The sequence below is a fragment of the Falco peregrinus genome, chromosome 5 (assembly GCF_023634155.1).
Source record: "Falco peregrinus isolate bFalPer1 chromosome 5, bFalPer1.pri, whole genome shotgun sequence".
Taxonomy (NCBI): Eukaryota; Metazoa; Chordata; class Aves; order Falconiformes; family Falconidae; genus Falco; species Falco peregrinus.
In genome coordinates, this window is record NC_073725.1 from 80390603 (window position 1) to 80410043 (window position 19441).

Genomic DNA, 19441 nt, shown 5'->3' on the forward strand with positions numbered 1-19441 from the left:
TCATTTGTAAATGGAATTTCAGGATTTAATAGACAGCAGATTCAGTCTGTCTTAAGTGTTCAGTAATATGGTGTGGATTTATTTTGGGTAATGTTTTTTACAGAGCCATTTGAGAGTTCTGTGCTATTTCTGGGCACTGTCTGTTATTGCAGGCTAAGGAATAGTAGGTCTTGCTGTAGTTCAGGTTCTGTAAATGAATATAGTCTTCTGTAAAGCTCCTGCAGGCAAGAAAAAAGCTTTATGTTTGTGGAAAAGCAGGGAACCAGCAGGTCTTAAATTTAACTGAGCTGCCCTTCAACTGCTCGCTAAGCATGTGATTGTTCATTTGGCAGAAGACACGTATGCCATGTTCAAATCCTGGGCAAACCCTCAGCTTTTTGACTTTGAAGGAGCTACGCAGATTTACTTTTACTAGCCAAGGACTGTAGAGTGTTTTTTACCAAAGCCATTGGCTATTAAAGAGATTGCAGTTGTTTCTGGTAGTGAAATATCTAGAGTTGGTGTGCAGAGGTCAGAGGTGGTGTTCCCCAGGTCTTAGTGTTGGGGCTGGTCCTGCTGAACATCTTTATCGATGAGCTGAAGAAGGGGATAGAGTGCACCCTCAGTAAGTTGGCCGATGACACCAAGCTGGGCCAAAGCATTGATCTGCTTGAAGGCAGGAAGGCTCTGCAGAGGGATCTGGGCAGACTAGACCGATGGGCTGAGGCCAACGGTATGAAATTCAATAAGGAGGAGCAGGTCCCGCAGTTGGGTCACAACAGCCCCACGCAGCACTACAGGCTTGGGGCAGAGCGGCTGGAAAAGTGCCTGGCAGAAAAGAACCTAGGGGTGTTGGTTGACAGCTGGCTCAACATGAGCCAGCAGTGTGCCCAGCTGGCCAAAAAGGCCAACAGCCTCCTGGCCTGTATTAGGAACAGTGTGGCCAGCAGGACCGAGGCAGTGACTGTGCCCCTGCACTGGGCACTGGTGAGGCCACACCTTGAATCCTGTGTTCAGTTTTGGCCCCTCACTTCAGGAGGGATGTAGAGGGGCTGGAGCGTGTCCAGAGAAGGACAATGAAGCTGATGAAGGGTCTGGAGCACAAGTCCTGTGAGGAGCGGCTGAGGGAACTGGGGGTGTTTAGCCTGGAGCAAAGGAGGCTGAGGTGGGCCCTTATCATTCTCTACAGCTCCCTGGAAGGGGCTGTAGGTAGGGTTGGTTGGTCTCTTCTCCCAGATAACGTGACAGAACAAGAGGACACAGCCTCAAGTTGTGCCAGGGGAGGTTTAGCTTGGATATTGGGAAGAATTTCTTTATGAAAAGGGTGGTCAAGTCCTGGAACAGGCAGCCCAGAGTGGTGGTTGAGTCAGTGTCCCTGAAGGTATTTAAGAGAGTAGATGTGGCACTTTGGGGACATGTTTAGTGGTGGACTTGGTGATCTTAAGGATCTTTTCCAACCTAAACGATTCTATGATTTTATGAGTAAGAATCCAAATTAAGTGCCTGTATTGTGTACTTAAAGATGTTGACCAAGATAGTAGTATTATGGAGTTGATGATGAAATTCTGTGTCTTGAATTTTAGTGGATGTCCTGGATTAAGCTGCCCTCCCACTCTTTGCAGTTTCGTAGCAAAGTGGATGAGGAAATGATCTTGCTTAAATATATTTTCCCCCGATGGTTTGTTTTTACTTAGGATCAGTTCTCCAATTTGGCCGCACAAGCACTTCATTTGTCAAAATTAAGGGCTGGCAGAGGCCACGTGGGCTGATGTTGCTACTGAAGAACAGGTTCATTAAGCTGTGTACCAGTGAAGCGATTAGCAGTGAGTGCACTAATTGTAACTCAGTGGTTTGGAGAAGCCTTTGCATGTTCCAGCATCCTGAATGCTTGCAGGAGCTGCGGGACCACCTGGCACATTTAGCTGGGGTTGCTCCACCTCCCTTATGGCCACACCTTGTCACAGGCAGTAGCTGAGAGAGGAGCCCCTCCGAGGTGTCTGCACCTTCTTCATGCTGGCTTCGCTGTGGGAGTTCTCCCTTCTCCTGGGGCTTCACCATCTGTCGGTGATGATCTTCACCACAGACGGGGCTGAGACCTGGGCTCAGGTGGGTACCAGATGCAGTAGGTGGTCACTGTCAGGCACTGAACAGCAGCTGTCATCCTGCCCTGACACTTCGTGCCCAGCAGTGGGGCTGTGCTGTTATTGGGTGACAGGAGGCCCTGTTGCTGAAGGAGCTCAGCCTGACCGGGTTGCTTCATGCTAACTACATCCTTCGGTGTCTCTGCTCCTCGGAAGCTGTTGTCATTGCCTGCATGCTCCATCTCCCTTCTGTCTCTTCAAAGGGCATGATAAGTGTCTGCGGCTCTTTGTCATATGAAAATTAGGGTATGTGGCTTGCAGAGCAGGCAGGTTGGCTGCCCCTTTTCTGCACCGTTAGTTTGTGTAACAGGAAGTTGTACAGCTTCAGGCTTGGCTTCTGCTACCACTTGCTCGGAGCCTGCCGCACTGGCTGAAATCCTGTCTTCGCTAAACGTTTGTTTCCAGACCATTGCAGCTGTAGTAAGTGGTGGAAAGATTGGTATATTGATAACACAGTAATTTCTTCCTGAGAACCACTATTAGCTTGAACAGTGTTGGTGGGGTGGGTGAGGAATGGTGCAAATGTGCTAATTTCCAGTCTTGGTATTTCAAGATCAGCCTTTCATTGAATAATTGGTTTTAATGCGTAGTACGAAACATTCTCTATAGTCTTTTTCCTTTCTCGTAGCTGCCTTTTGCAGGAGGAAAAAAGTCAATTAACAGCTTTTACACCTTGTGTACTAGAGCCTCCTGGATGTGTGTTAAGATGTCCAGCAGAAATAATAGAATTATGATTTATGTAGCCTGTGATGACAAGCTGAGATTTTTTATGGAATTGGTGTATTTGCTTGAAAGGATCCTTTGCAGAGCAGTTATACTGAGGCTCTGGGTACATTAGTACTAGTGAGTCCTTCCCATCTTTTGCTCTTGCTGCAAACCCTCTTATGGAGCCTGTGAAGTGATGCTAAGACCAAGAAACAGAAAAAGAAAAATGAGGCTAGTGCCATGCAGATCACCCTGGTAATGCTAACCCTTCTTACCCTTCCCTTTGAGTCATTGCTTGCAGACATCAGTGCAGTTTGTGATGGTGGGAAGTGTGATAAAAAGCAGTTCTGCAGGAGTATTTTTGGGTTTTATTTTCTTTATATCTAAGTGACATCCTGTTGCACAAGCCCTGCCCCTTAGAAAGTGCCTAGGCATGTTGGAGGTGTTGCTGCCATGACCCCTCTGCCTTTCAGTACAGGAATGTGAGCTGGTGAATTCAGGATTGCCTTTACCCCTGCCCCGCGGCTCCCGTCCAGGCTAACGGTGCTGGTGCCACCAGGAAGTCTCTCTTCCCCAAATACGTCGGCGTGCATGAGCTAGCGGGTGGTGTAGAGGTGGCTGTTAATGTGGCTTATATCTAAGGGTTACAATTAAGGTTACTGAACACTTCCTGTAATGAGACGCTTGGTTTCGTTGCAGGGATGTGCTGCACCTCCTCCGTCTGCAGGGAAGCTCTGAGTGCTGGTGCCCAGGGTTCTGGTCCAGGGCACTTGTCCCACCTCTGTCCTTGCAATGTGTGGGCTCCCCCTTGCTAGTGGACAGATGGGCAGAAATGTGGGGAAATGGCAGTCCAGGAGGTCTCTTCCAGTCCTGGGGTTTTTTTGTTTTGTGTTTGTTTGTTTCTGTGAATATACAAAGGTTTTGAGCCAAATTTGAGTGTAGGATAAAAACCACAGGCTGGCAGGCTAACAAACCCCTGGGTCATAAAATGAGTCAGCAGAAGAGACAAAGCCACAGTCCCTTGGGATAGCTGTAGCCCTCAACTGCAGTTTGTGAAAACAGCACTGCCCACACAGGGAGCTGCTGTTACGTGGTCCTGCCTTGCAGGCAGCCGAGCTGGAGAGCATGTGTGAAATGTCACCTTCAGGTGAATGTTTTGTGTCTTCATCTGAAACTCTGGTTTCATGGGAAGAAGTATTTGGTGGTGATGCTGACATTTGCTATTGCTACTTGCCTGCTGACCCTGTCGCCAGCTGCTGGTTCTTCCTTCATATCCTCCCCCTCCTGGCTTTGCTGGCCACCCCTCTGCTGTACCAGCACAACTCTCTGTGCCTTGTGTCATAAGCTGGCGGGAGGAACTTATTGAGCTGTAAAATGACACAGAATAAATAAAATTTAAAAAAGAACAGACTGGTTTGGTTCACCTGTGTGGGTCAGGGCCTGGCTCCACAAAACATAGGCGCAAAAACGGCTGTGGTGTGACTGCTGTGCTTCTGGGATGAGGGCACCTGCAACTGGGAATGCTGCTGGGGAGCTGCTGCCCTGTGCCAAGCCACATGCGGGTCCGTGCTGCTCCAGGGATGGAAAGAGATGACTAGTAACTGAGTGGAAATCAGCTCATAGAGTGAAAAAACCCCCATTTTTCAAGCGTGTGCCACGCTCGTCAAAGCTGAACAGAGCTGCATGAGGACTGAAACCGCACAGTGGTAGAAGGGGCAGTGAGTGGAAGGCACATCTGCAGGAACGGTCCAGTGCGGTCAACAGCAGCACTTGCTGAGTCTAAGCACTAGGCTTTTCTGCAGTCAGTCTTGTACCATCACCAAAAATATGTGTGACTAGACTGAGGTGTAAGTTGAGTTACCATATTCAAACCTGATGTCTCTTAAAATGGTGCTAGAAAAACATTTAAATTTTTTGTGGTATGGGAGAGATGTGGCTTGTGGTCAAGGTTCTAGACAGTGACTTAGGGATTTCTCTCATATTTCCTGTGTGACTTTGGAGTAGTTGGTTTATTTGGCTGTACCTCAGTTTCTCTGAGTTTTCCCATCCTTTAGTTTTGTTTTGGGAAGGTTGCAAGGTCTGTAAAAACAGCTGTGTCTTTATGTGAGACAGACATTAACACTTCATAAAAAATACGGTAACCAGACCCCAGCAGAGAGTTGCTGTACTCAGTGTCACCTTTCAATAGTGAAGAGTTTTACCCTGATCAGTCTTTAAACGTGATAAATGTGTCGTGCAATTTATACAGTACTGTCACATATTGTTTACACTCCAGTTCCACGACAGATTTCATTTGATCACAAGCACTGGAGATTAATCATTCATGGCACTCAAAAATGGCAGTCTGAAATTTCAGATGGGACGATTGCCGATGTCTCCACTGTTTAGTTGTAACGACTCTTGTGGTACTATGGCAGGCTGCTGTAACTTGGAGAGTTTAAGTGAAACATGCACAGACCAAGCAAAACTTCACTCAGAACAGTGCTGTTTGTTGCTGTTTGTTCCTAAGCATTTCTGTGCATATAAGAGGACAAGCAATAACTCTTTCTGACTCAGACCTTTCATTAGCAGCTAATAATTCATGAGACCAGGCAGGTTAGACAAAGCAGAGAGGCTGTAACTTTCAAAAAAGAAAAAAAAAAAAAAAAGAAAAAAAAAAGAAAAAAGTGCATACCCTCATCCCTCACTTGTGGGCTATTGTTAGCATACATAACTGTGCATCAGGCCACACACAGGAGCTGGAGAAAGAGATTTACCAAAATGTGACATACTTATTTGGCACTAGTGATAGGTAAATCATTTTAAGAATATACCTCTTCCTACAGTAAGAGTGAAAGTCTTTCTTTTAGGTTGCTGACATTGAGCCCAAATTTTAAAAGTATTTTTTGCAGTTGAAAACTGAATTTAACTATGTTTATGCTCTCCCTCCTTCTCACTCTCATCAGCTTCCTTAGTGCCTCATTTAAAGAGGGGAATTAGGATGCAGACTCTGTGGTTTTGTTTTGAGGACCTTCAGGTCAGCTCTGAGAGCTGTGATGAGTGCAGTACTTGTAACCGCATGAGTGAAGCAGAAAAGCAGAGTGGGCAGTTGAGATCTGAGGGAAAGCAGCTGCCTCTGTGTGAGGCAGAATCCAGCAACAAACTGGCAAAGTCTCTTCATTTTTGTTTCACAGTCAGTGGGTGCGGAGAGGCAGTGATGTTACATGGTGTGAACTGCTGTTGGGAGAAAGGGATAAAACCCCCAAACCTACACCATCTCTAGCAACTGTGCTGGTGCAAGAAAGTGGGAAATGGGGAGGGAGAAATGTACATTATTTTGTTGCTACTTTTGCCCATAAAAGTCAAATTTTCATTATTTTTTTTTTCTCAGATAATTCAAAAGCAAACACAGTGTCATGTGTGTGATTGATATGTCCTGGCTTGCATCAGAAACAGTGTGACCAGCACGACTAGGGCAGTGACTGTCCCCCTGTACACAGCACTGGTGAGGCTGCACCTCCAATGCTGTGTTCGGTTTTGAGCCCCTCGCTCTAAGAAAGATGTTGAGACAGGACAGGAGGAAATGGCCTCCAGTTGTGCCAGGTGGGTTTAGGTTTAGAATTGGGTATTGGGAAGAATTGCTTCACTGAAAGGGTTGTCATGCACTGTAACAGGCTGCCCTGGAAGTGGTTGAGTCACCGTCCCTGGAGGTATTTAAAGAGTGTAAATGTGGCACTCAGGGACATGGTTTAGTGGTGGGCTTGGCAGTCCTGGGTTAATGGTTGGACTCTGTGATCTTAAGGGTCTTCTCCAACCTAAATGACTCTATGACTGTAATGATAGGGAGAAACAGGTCCCCCTGCTATATCAGAAATCTGTTCTGTTCAGCAAGCGTTGGACTTAGTTTGTCTGGCTTTTAAATAGTCTGAAGCCTTATCTATTACAGGAACTCCCAGATCTTTCCAGGATGTTGTATACATACAGTAGCTGCTTCCTCTTATAGAAATCATGTCATTTGGAAGTGAACAGTACGTGCTGAAAAAGCTTTTGTCTGCGATAAAATTGGCAGTGACTGAGAAAATCCAGCTATCTCCCAAAGGGGAGTCTGTGCAGCGGGACTGCTCTTTGTTAAAGTAGTATTTTGCTCTGTTTAAACACACTTTATATCTGCCACGCACACCTGCCAGTGTTGGGATCTTCCTGCTATGATATAAATGTGAGTGGGAGCGTGTTGTGACCAAACGAGCATTGCTTACAATTCCATCTGCAAAATAGATGAGTTTATCCCCGCTAAGTCTATAAAGAAGAGCTGTGAGTGCTGACACCATTTGTCTTTAGAAACGTAAAGCCATCCAGGGACAAGATTCCTCTCACCTTCAGATAATTTCAGTGCCCACCCCAGTTTAGCTGATTACATGATACTTGGATTTCCCTGAGGTTTCTCAGTCTCCTTCCAGTCTTGATATCATTTGGCCAGTTGTCAGATAGTATCTACTTATTTGTATAATAGTGCTACTCCGATGTTAGGACATGTTGATGAAAGATTACCTTTAAGTTAGCAGTGTGACAGAGGTAATCATGGACTTTTTCATCTGGATATAGCGTGCTGCCTGGCCCAGGATTTACTGAGTGTGGGAGAGATGTATTGAGGGTTTCAAGGCCAGTTTCCTCCTTGACTTTATTTTCCCCCGAGTTGACAGCTTGTTTCTTCATTAGTATATTTACAATGAATACTAAACCAAAAGCTGCTTTATAGGTATAATTAAAAGGAATACATGGTTTCTTGGAGGAAAGCCAGGTCTGTTTTTTCATTCTGTTCTGTGGTTTAGCCAAAGTGAGAATCACAGTGACCTGAGTACCTGGGGATATCAAAATTCAAAATTAGTCTCAGGAGCCCAATAATCTGACAGATAAGAATATTTACTCTACGAAACTAAAGCTGTCTAATTTCAATAGATGTGATGGATTGAAGAGAAAGCATCATTGACCTGGTTCCACTCTCTTAGGCTTTCCAATTAAACAGAATGTTGTAGAAAGCGAGACCTTGCAGAGTAATACCTGGACCAGCAGGACTAAGGTTTGAAATGTCCCTTGTACTTTAAAAGATGTTCCTTTAAAGATTTTGCTTGAGCACTAGTCCCAGAGCACTAATGATGGAGTCTCCTGGAGGGATGTTATCTCTTTCTAATCTCTTAATTAACTGGCTAAATAGACAATTTTTGTGCTTTTGTGTTTAGAAGCTCTTTAATGAGGCTTGAATCCTCTGGCCAAGCAAAGTTAAGAGTTCAGATTTTGATGCCAAGGAAGATGCCAGACTGCAGAAAATACATGGTGCACTTGCACATATAACGCATAGAGCTGGAGAAAGGCATTCATCAGGATGAAATTTTAATGGAAAATAAAACAACCATCACGTAACTGCAGCTGTTGGGAGCAAAAAATGTTGCCAATGATGCAGCCAGTGCTTTCATCATCAAATCCTGATCAACTTTCTGAAAAGGTTCTAATGCCTTGAAATTACAGGAGCACCAGTCAATTGTAATGTAAGAAAGAAATGTAACAGAGGGATAAATCAAAGATGTAAGGGCCTGCGTGTAGCCTTGAGTTGTTCTGGAGCTAATCTGTCTCTGATATACTCTGGTTACTGCAACTTGCTTCACACATTCAGATATTGTAGAGATCCTGTAATTTATGTGTGATGGTAGGGTGCCTGGAAAGGGGATCTCTTAAAAATAATAATCCCACCATCCTTGTTCAAGCAGATGTGTTTGTTCCTTACATCGCTGCTTTGGACCAGTAATGGCTCAAAACACCATCTTTTCCACTATTCCAGAGTAATGGCTGTTTCTATCTGCTCTTTTTGTAGATTGAACCTCCTAGTCCCTACACCAGCTTGGAGACGCAGGTTAGTACCACCCCCACCACCCTTCTTTTGTCTAAGAGATCCTCTGAAAGAGAAGGCTGATCTGCTGTTGCCCACTGCAGTTATGGTATTTAACTGTGTTGGTGACCCTGGAGAAGGTACAACTGTAACAGCCGTAGCTCCCAGCATGACTGACTGGGCAAGAGAGAACAGACTCTTTACAGGAAACAGGTGCAGATGGTGAGGAAGGGACCTGGTGTGCAGCTGGACAACAGCAGAATTGACTTGTGCTTGTTAGAAGAGAGGATGCAGTGCTCAAGGCAGTGCAAGAATCCATTCATGGAATTAATTCTCCTTTCTTTTTGCATACTCAGCTTCCTAGCTTTTGTTATGATCCCGGCTGCTAGCGTGTTACTCTAAAATACTATAGCATTGTGGATTTCCTCTTTAGACATTACAGTGAGTGGTAATGAATCCATGGAGATGCCTGGCACCAGAAGGTCAAAGTGACAGAAGGAATTTTACAAAGTCATTGATGCTTTGACTTGTGTTTTCTAACAAGGCAGTATCATTGATTTTCATTCTCGCTGATCTTTGGGAGGCAGCAAAGGCAATGGTACTTGCATACTGAAGATGGGTGTTTATTCAGAACACACATTTCCAATGTCCCTTAGTGACTGCATAAGTATGTCTACCTTTGTCTTTTGTTGGCCTTTCTCTGGGGAAAGCTTTTGACTGTTTTGCTATTTGTTTCAACAAGCCTACTACATCTTTTTTTTATGGACCTCACTTTGGAGCTAAGCCTTTGTGAGTTGAAACTGGCAAGGAAGAATCACAAAAATAGTTATACACAGTGGCATTATAAAGTTGTAACAAAACACAGAGTACATAATGAAGTTCTAATCTGTGTGTGATGTAGAACTGGAAATATACAGTAATAATGAAGACTTATTTTATTACTGACTTAAAATAGTGTAAGAGCAGCAGTTTGTGTTAGTGAAGGTACTAGGGGAGAATGCACATTGTGAGGATTTCACACCTGAAGGAGAAGGAAGTGAAAGGGAGATTATCAGCTCCAGCTGGTACAGCTGCCACAGATTACTGGCTGAGGTGATGCCTTCAGCCCCAGCATATCGCTTCCTTGTTCTGCCCTGCCAGTCTGTATCTTCCCTGGCCTGCATGTCCTTTACTCTTCTGGCCTGTTGCCTCCTTGCTAAGACTGTCAGCAGGGGTGCTGGGTGACTCCAAAAGTCACTGTGCTTTCAAGGGGCCTTAATATTTTTGGGGTCAGGGAGAGCATAAACACATTGTTTAATGAATATATAAGGTAGAAATTAAGTGTATGCTCATAGGTGTTGATGTTTATTTCAGTGCTACTGAAAGCCACATCCAATTCTGAGTCCCATCTTCTCTACAAAGCTGCTTACTCCTGACCTTGAAATAGGTGAGAAGAGCCAAAACCAAAGTCTCATGGCCAACACACTTACATCCCAAAGTGTTCTGGACTGCTGGGGGGTGCTCAAATGTAGGAGCTGAGACCAGGCATGTATCCTGGAGTGGGCAGGGATGGGACTCTCTGAGAGGTGGAAGTAAGTCTGGGTATCATAGCTGAAGGACAGGGCATAACTTCGGTTTCTAGGGATGCATTTCTCTTTAGGTGAAGTGGTGAAAAGCGTTCAGATTAGCTGTAGTTGTTTTATATCCAGACTGAGAAGTTAGCAATTCAGGACAGGGCCACCGTCTTAGCTGCAAGGGTATCTGTTTTCTTTGATGTGAAAAAGCAGCATGAGAAAAACAACATCAGCAGCTTTAATGTTTTGCCAACTCAAACATAACTTTAACTAACATGGTTTGTAAAGAATCCTCAAATTTGCAGAAGTTTCCCCACATGTTTTATTCTCATCCTTTTTCTTTGGGGACAGATGTGAGTGGAGAATAGTAGTGTGTGTGTTTGAGACATGTTGAGTAGACTGGTGAGCAGCTTCTCTGCTTTAGTGGTTTCCTGCACAATCTTGGGATGAGTTGGCTCATTTGAGATTTTCACTCCACTGCCCTCTGGTTTCCTGTCTTGACTCTGCTCTGCTTGGTATTTTGAATGTTGACATTTCAAACGTGTGCTGTGTGTCGAAAGGGGACCATATTATGGAGGCCTTCTCATGAATTTTTCATGTCACTTCCCTTCCTTTCCCTAGTTTTCCAATCAGATGTACAACTGTTGCAAATTTTACAGGTATGGCTGCAAGTGATCTTCTAAAGAGAGAATGTGGGTATTCTTCCAACCAGCACAGCTTCAGCAGTTCTCTTTTTGAATTCCTCTATAAAGGTCTATTTTGGGTTGTGTGTAAGTGAACAGAGGGAAAACATTTACTTGAGAGCTAAGCCAAGTGTTTTCAGATAATATTTTTCCAATGAATAGACAGCTTCTGCAAACAAAATAATTTTTGCACAATTCCCTCACGTAATTCCCTCGCATTCTTCTCTCTTTTAGAATCATGTCAAAATACTTTGTTCAAATTGAACCTGCCAAATCACACTACTCACGTTAATCAAATAGCAGTATATTGGGGATCAGTCTGATTCATTTATACCTACCTGTGCTGGGACAGGATGCCAAGAGATGATGCAGTTGGGCAGTCCCTGTTCTCCCTGCTCTGTTTTTGTAAGTGAGATTATACAGCTCACAAACAACTGTTCTTTAGCTTTTTTCATGTTAAATGGTGCGTAACAAGCATGACTCATGTAATGTATAAATTTGGTGCAGCAGATTAACAACTATTTAATAAGCTGTGTTCAAGGGAGTAGGATGTGGCACATTTATTTGCATTGCACTGTTGCAAAATAGTACTCATTTAGGGTGAAACCCAGACACTTGGGGTTTACTGTACTGGAAAAAATAGTTTGAAAACAAACCTCCCATTTCTTACCTCTAAATCTCACTGTGCCCTAATGCTAAAACCAGATACCCCTGAGCATCCTTGAGGTGTTTGATAAGGTCATGTCAGCATTCATTTGGAAGGTTCAGGCATGTTTGTCTGCACTGTCACGCAAAGGGAAACTGACCATAATTTGGAGAGAATGAAGAAAACAAAGAGAATGAAAGCTGTTTTCGGCAGCTGAGATGGTTGTGTATTACATCTGAAACAGCGGTGACTGACTACTTTTCTCATGATTTCCAAAGCTATCTCCATCAATGAGACTGTGGCTGTTTGCATTTCACACTTCCCATCCTTCATTTCACAAAAATACCAGGAGCCAAATGTAATGGCTTCAGCAGCAGTTAGCCCAGAGAGAAATTTTGGCCCAGTTTTTCATTCCCTTGGAGCAATGGAGTTTTGTTAGTGTCTTTGGGTTAGAGAGCTCGTTTTTGGTCTTCTTCCAAAGCTGTAGCTTTGTGACTGATAAAAGCTGTGTGACTGGATGCTGGGGAGCCCTCTAAGGCTTACTGATATGGGACACCACGGAGTATTGCAGTTGGTGGAGGAAATGGGGATCTGTGTATCAGGTAACAGGACTGAGTAATTGGTGCACCAATTGCAGCTTTTACCTCTGCCTTCATCTGTGAAAGGTAAATCTTGCCACATGTTTTCCTTCTGCTGGTGCTATCCCAGCATGAGCGTGCTGCGGTGCTTGCCCAGGGAGGCACCACCATCTGAGGGGTGCTGTGCTAAGCCTGCAGCAGGCAGATGTGCACCCTTGTGCCTGTGTGGCAAGTGGTTGGTTTTCCACCGCTTGGGGGTCAGCAGCATCTCTTTTAAGCTGATGACAATAACAAAAAAACCCCCAAACCCAACCAATCGAAAAATTACAGTCTTCCCAGACTATAGAATACCAGTCAGAATTTTCTGTGTTGTTAGAAGTCAAAATATGAACTGGTTTTTGCTGTGCAGTTTCCAGAAGATGCTCTTACTGGGGTTGTTGTGTGAGAATAGCTGGTGGCTTGCAGCCTCCCTTTGAAGTGATGGATATGGTTCCCAGGTGCTACTGAGGTGTGGAACTTGGAGATTGCTGAAATAACATGCGCATTCAGAATCCAAACACGAGACCTGCGTGTAACGCATGCCACGCTAGGAGGGTTTCAGCTGGAAAGTTACCTTAGCCAAGGGGGGATGCCAGTCCGGAGAGGGTTACATTGGCAAAGAGCCGGTGGGAAGGATGCTTTGAAGACCTCTTCCCATGACACACAAGTGCTCTCCCACATTGGTGAAGTAAATATTGATGCTTGAGTACAAGCAGCAGTGTGCTTGTCATAATACAGTAAAACCAGACTGCTTTTCCATACCCTCCTGTAATTAGCGTATACCCAGCATTCAGCGTGTCGGCTCAGCACCTCATACCCGTGTCAGCCTCCTGTCTCTAAGAACAGCTCAGACACTGAGCGCTCCCAGACAGAATTTGTATTCTAGCAGTAGTGCCTTTAAAGAGACTGTTTGTCATTGTCCTCTCTACCATTTCATTTAATATTTTTTTTAAAGAGCTAGCTCTTTTTAGAACGAAAATGCCCTACCCTGGAGAGCATCATGTAAGGAACAAAAATTGTCATAATAAAGGTACTTATTATCTTGTAATTCCTTTCTCTGAAATTGATTTCTGGATTAATTCAATAAAAGACTCGGAACTGAAGGTTCATGGTGCGCCACTGTTGTGGGTGTTGCACTTCACAATTAAGTGGCTGCTTTGAACAGCAAAAACGTACTCTTGGTGTGTTTCTTGCAAGATGTCTTTGCCATTAGGTACAAGTCAAATAATTTCATTGCCTATAGGAGTCTAAATAATTGCATGTTCAGCTGTTTGACCTTTAATTATTTCTTCTGTTCAACCCTGAAATTTAAAACTGTAACCCTCAGCTGTGCTGCCTGGAAAGCTCGTGCACCTTTTACCTGGTTCTTGTCTGGGAACGACGGGGTGCTGTCAGCCCTGCTTGAATCCAGAGCACAAGTGCAGCAGCAGCAGCCATACAAGTTGCCTAATTGTGCTGATTGCCTTTGCAGATAAGTGATCCTTTTGCCCTTTGTGCCTGGACTTGGTCAGTATCTGCTTCACTGGGGGCTGCGCAGATGATTTCACCTCTGTGCCATGTAATCAGCATTTCCCAGTAAGAGTAGATAAGAATTGCATACAGAAAGGTACTGTATCTGCTACTAAAAGCAAGAACAGAAAACAATCCCTGCATTATTTGTTAGAGTATCGTATGGAAAAGAATCATTAAATAACTGGGAAACTGTTTTTTAGAACAATATGACTAAAAAATAATACTTCAAATCTTTTGTGTCTGGTTTTGGGTGTGTTTGGGATTACTTTCTGAGTCTTACGGTTATCTCAAGTTAGAAACTCGGGGATTTTTCCAGTTTTAGTCAATATTCATGAAAAAAACATGAATCCAAGAATCTTGTAGCCTCTAGAAAAGAGCATGTTGCAGCTTTTGTAACAAGATAATTGTGATTGGTAACACTGTTAACATGGAGTCTTTCATAAAATCATGTTGTGAAGATAAAGTAAGCTTCCAGGTACTTGCTTTTCAAAACGCAGGGAAGTATTTTTCTTCCAGCTAATTAGTTTGGGGGGCAAGGAGGAACCCATGCCATTTCATAAGGCGCTGAAGTGAGTAAAGAGCTGAAATGCCTATGGGATATACAGCCACTGGAGAAAATGATGCAATTTCTTGCAGTGCACTGTGGTCACTAAAAAGCAAGATTTTGCATTCTGCTGTCAAAGGGAAGAGGAAACAGCATGTTTTCATTCCTGCTGAGGAACATGAAAATACAGGTAGATTTCATGGACTTACCTCTGAAATCTTCATGATGCAGTCCCCGTAGAAATATCCAATGCAATCAAATTGCTGAGCTGTTATTGCCTATTAATCAGATATACTGGTTTTGGCAAAGATAAACCTAGAAAAACAGTGGCTAGAAATGTCTCAATTTTTAAATCACACAAAGAGAATTTAGATCTGTTTAGGAGAATACGTCTTTTAAATGTATCTGCTGAGTGGATCCTTTTGGATATACATGAGAAATACTCTGCAAGATTAACTGGGTGGTATTTGCATTGAAGATACCTAGGTACAGTCTCATGCAGCATCTTGGAAAGTTTTAGCTTTTAGTTACACACAGAGTCATTGTATGTGATTTGGCCGTGTACACAGAGAGGAAGAAGGGAAGAGCATATGGCTTAGAACTCACATCTCTAGCACTTGTGTTCTTCGTTATTTCTATGAACAAACCATGAGAAGTTTGGCATTGAAGGCCAACAGAGTCCTTTGCAACAGTCTGTTGCATGAGGAGGGTACACACCACGTGTCATTTAGATTCCTTTCTACTAATGCTGTGAATCTTGAATTTTAATATGAAACTTCTTAAAAAAAATAAATCAAAAAACCTCTTATATAAAGCTTTCCACATTATTTTTGTAGTGAAAGAAAAAAGCACCTAGCCATCAGCTCACAGTGACCAGGGTGCTATGTAAGCATGTAATTCCTTTCTCCTGTTCTTTGGAGGACATGTGATATTTTCAGCATGTTTTCAGTCTGCTTGGTGCTTGTAAAAGCTGTCCCATGAATGGCACTGAGAATGAAATCTCATCTTTGAGAGGTACAGCCTGGGCAAACTTCCCAGACCCAGCACATGTGGAAGGGAGCTTCTGTGACAGAATGGATGGTATTTTTGACTCTTTGAACTCTGCATCCAGAGCTTGCTAGGCATCCTTGTTCTCATTTAATCAAGCCTGAACTACAGCTCATATTCTGTGGATGTCAGCTCTGCTTTTGATTTTTTTCTGTTCCTCGAAGTGTTCAGTGGACCTGTCCAGTGGGTTGTCTGTCCCTTTTAATACTAATTTGAGAAAATATTCTTGCCCTTTCTAGAAACAGGGTATTTTCTAATTGTCCATGAGTCCATTCATGTGTGCTGCAGTTTCAGAAACAAGGTGCTTTTACACAGTTATCTTCTAGTTACGAATATCTTTAACAGTACAACTACCAAAGCCCTAAGCTCCCAAGCTAAGATCTTAAAAAGATATGACAACTGTGATATTTCCCAACAGAAGCTGATTTGCCAATATCTTTTTAATTTGCACAGCATTCGAAATGCTTACCAGCAATACCTAATTTTGTGTTTAGCCTCTGATGGAAAGAGAATTGTAAAATGTAGTTCTGTGCTTGCCTGTTTTTATTCTATAGGGCAAATTGGCAGAAGGGATGATATACAAATTATGTTGATTATAATCAATTGCCATCAGAACCAAACAGTTCATTATGACCCTGTCCCTGCTGTACAGTAATGCTATTGTACACTGTCTGTTATGCTCTGTACTTCAAATGACATCACAGAACAGGAAAATTCTTGATTATTCCAGAATAATGGTAACTGGGCTAAAGGCTAAAAGATTAATATTTAATAACATGAGGTCTGACTGATTGCTTAAATAAAGCTCTAATGCAGTTCTGATAGCAAATAGAGGATGATGCCAACAAACCAAAATATTCTGAGACTAATTGAATCCTTGGGTATCTGTTCCCATTCTTTAAGTGAAATACATCTAGAAGTTGTTCTGATAACAGCTCAGAACAGCAAGATACAAGGAATTCACATATTATTTTCTAGTCAAATATTAGGTAGCTCCCCATTTAGCACCTCCTAGGCTAACATTTGAGAGCATACTTAATTACAAGCACCTACTTAAGTGCAGCTGACTTCAGGAAAACTTTTCGTATAAGCCCCGCTATGTATCACACCTCTGTTTCTTACTTTGCAGTAGTTTAAAATACATTTTTATCTTTGGAGACTTTTTACATGCAGGAAACTGGATCTTCTGGTGAGTAATTAATTCACTGGGCCTCTCCTGACTGAGGAAGAGCAGTATTCGTTTATCCTGGCTGAGGATGTGACTTAATTGTATTAATGTGAGCAGCGAGTCAGATGCAGATTGACTTGCCAGCCTGCCAAGTTGCCAGTGTGACTGGTGTGTAGCTGTGGAAGGCTGTGTGCAGCAGGTGGAATGAAAAGCTACATGCAGGTGACCAGTTTCTGATGTTAGCACTTGTGCAGTGTTCTCTGTGTGGCATTTCTTGGGAGACATCTGGGATGCATTTTGCTTTGGGGTTGGTTTAGAAATGATACTGAAATGTGGGGTCTGTTTCTGTTTTAATCATTTTCTGTAATGCCTACAGGTAAATGCAACTGAAAAGGCTTTTGTAGTGTTACTTTGGTTTCCATCCCCCCCCCCCCCCAATTTTCTCTTTCTCTGGTTATGCTGGGATTAGACCTTAATGGCATAAATAGCTCTTGTATAGCAAAGTGGTTTTAAAGCGATAATTCCATTTTTTGGGCAGTGAAGCATAGAACAGAAAATAAAACCACACAAATAATGTCTGAAAAACAGTCAGATAATTACTGGATAAGTATAGACATGCACAGCTGTGTTTTGCATGCATCATTTTCCAGATCTAGTTACAGTATTTTTCTAGCCAGGGCAACTTCAAAGTGGCTACCTCCACTTTTTCATGAAACACTCAAAGTTTTTTCTGTTTTTGCAATTACCAGGTTTTTCAAGTAGTGGAGACTGCAGTACAAGGAGAACCTACTTCTAAAACTGTTATTCTGGGTTTACAGAAGTAGGATGAATTACGCAGAAGGTTCTTTTGCTCGCATGCCTGTGCTGCTGCACAGTTCACACATGCGCTTTTTCACATTAATGTTCCTTTTCCCATGTCAGCCTTATTTTACAGACTTGTTGATGTAACTTTGCAGTCCTGGTAGTTTTGCCTTGTCAGAGTTCACTGGTATTGCTAGAAGAGGAATTTACTGTGCTGTAGATTGGCAATAAAAGCATTTTAGTAGCTGGTAAATCCAATGGAGTTATGGAGGTAACATCTTTATTGCATACTCTTGTGTTTTGTTTGATGATTGGGAAAATGACTGCAACTGGATTGATTGTAGTGCTGAAGCCAAAGCAAAAATTAAAAGAAAAAGACGCAAACATTTTATTGTCTTAACAACAGTGTTCATTGCTACAGTTGACACTGAGGCAGTGGGCTACTGAGTGACAGCTGGCTGACAGTCACTCCCAAGGGTGCTAGCTGGACATTCATGGAAGTGATGGAATTTGTCTGAGAACACTTTTCCATGGGAAGTTAGAAGTAAGCTAATAATATTTGATTACTTGAAATGTTCCCTATATTTGCTCTTCAGGAAAGAGAAGCCAAAATTGTGACTTGCTGGTCTGGACCCTTGTTAATACTGGTGGGAACTGTGTGGTTCAGTGTCGTTTCTGTGACTGAAAATCTTGCACTGGCCGAGGCCAAACAGGGTGCTTTGGTTTGCGTGTCCCACGTGTGCCAGCTGCTCTCCCTCCTCTTCAGCACTTCTTTATGGCATCCCAGTCATGATGACAGGGCGGCCCTGGCTGCAAATGACTGCATCCAGTCAATAGGCAGCCCCGCACTCCTCGATCAGTTACGTTTCGACCGCATCCAGCCACAGCAAACTGTCTGTTTGATAAGGTTGTATGAAGGGTCTGAGCTTTCGGAAGCTGTGTCCAGTAATCAGCAGAGCATCTGAATTTGGGACTTGCCTTTCAAAGCTAAAGCCAGGCCCTGTATTACTGCCTAAGCTCCGTGCATTGTGTGAATGTAGAGAGCTGACAGCCTCAGAACAGGATTAGCAAAATCTGTCATGCAGCGAAAATACCGAGGTTGTGAGACTTCTGAGTCTGGCACCACCGCAGCGCGGACAGAGCGGCAACGTGCCCTCTCTGCCTGCTCGCTGCCCCAAAGCGTTGCTTGTGTCCCTTATCGGAACAAAACAAAGCCAAAGACAACAGCCTGCCAAGCCTTGCTTTTTTCTGTGAATGGTGTGGGATTTTCCCCCACAGAGAGCGCTTCCCTGAGAGGTAGGAGCCCCAGAGGGACCCTCTCCTTGGGCCGGGAGGACACAACCCCTCAGTGCCAGTGTCACAGCTGCCCTGGTCATGCTGCCCTGTGCTGCTTGAGTGGGGCAGTGGCACTTTGGAGAATGCAAACTGTGCTGTCCCTCAGGGGAAGGGTCAGTTCCCTGCTCCTTGTTGCAGGATTGTTTCTCTATTTTGTATGTGCTGCTACACTGGAGAAAAAAAATCTGCAGTTTTAAAATTCACATCAAGGTGGAAATAGCAGCTGGGGAGCCTGTTGTGCTGGCTTCTGTTAGGTAGCAAGTGCCAGGTGCTGACATTTGTAATGGGTTAATAATTTGTATGCATTACAGTAAAGCCAAGCTAGAAGAGGACCTTCCATGAAGGGTTGTGCTACAAGCAGGTTTGATAAGCTCCTGGCTCTACGTGGAGAGTCAGCTTTAAAACAATTGTGGACCTGAAATAAATTTTCATGTAATATAATCTATTATACATATTAGTCCATGACTTCACAGGAACCAGAAAGAAATTTTATTATTGCTTCTTTGTTCCTGTGTCTTTTGGTGTTTTATTTTACTTTGTCCTATGTAGTAGATGTTACCTAACATTTGTAATTGCTTATAATATGCCTGTCTTCTAATGTTTGAGTTTACATACAGCAAACAAAATACCTTTAATAAATGCTGATAATAAAATCATGATATTAAAAGAGCAAGCACTTAGTGCCTATAAAATGACACTAAGTTCGTTATTTGCAAATTATCCAGATGATAATTTGGTTGTGGCCTTCAACAGCGTTTGGTTTCTTGGTAGGCAGGAAACATGCAACGTTTGATTGCTGCTTCTGCAGCACCTTTCTGGCGGCTCAGCTTTGAAGTTTCGTTGGCACTTA

The 19441-nt window shown here is 43.3% G+C and overlaps 1 protein-coding gene across 3 annotated transcripts in view; it reads left to right on the plus strand.

Annotated features, from left to right (window-relative positions):
* XYLT1 (xylosyltransferase 1) overlaps positions 1-19441 on the plus strand; it is a 202598-nt gene that overhangs the window by 44949 nt on the left and 138208 nt on the right. For 2 of the 3 annotated variants that reach the window (XM_055805406.1, XM_055805405.1), the window contains exon 2: positions 8671-8709. The exons of the other annotated variant lie outside the window; for it this stretch is intronic. In XM_055805406.1, coding sequence (XP_055661381.1) covers positions 8671-8709 — 39 coding nt within the window. The remainder of the gene's footprint in view (positions 1-8670; positions 8710-19441) is intronic. 3 annotated transcript variants of the gene reach the window in all.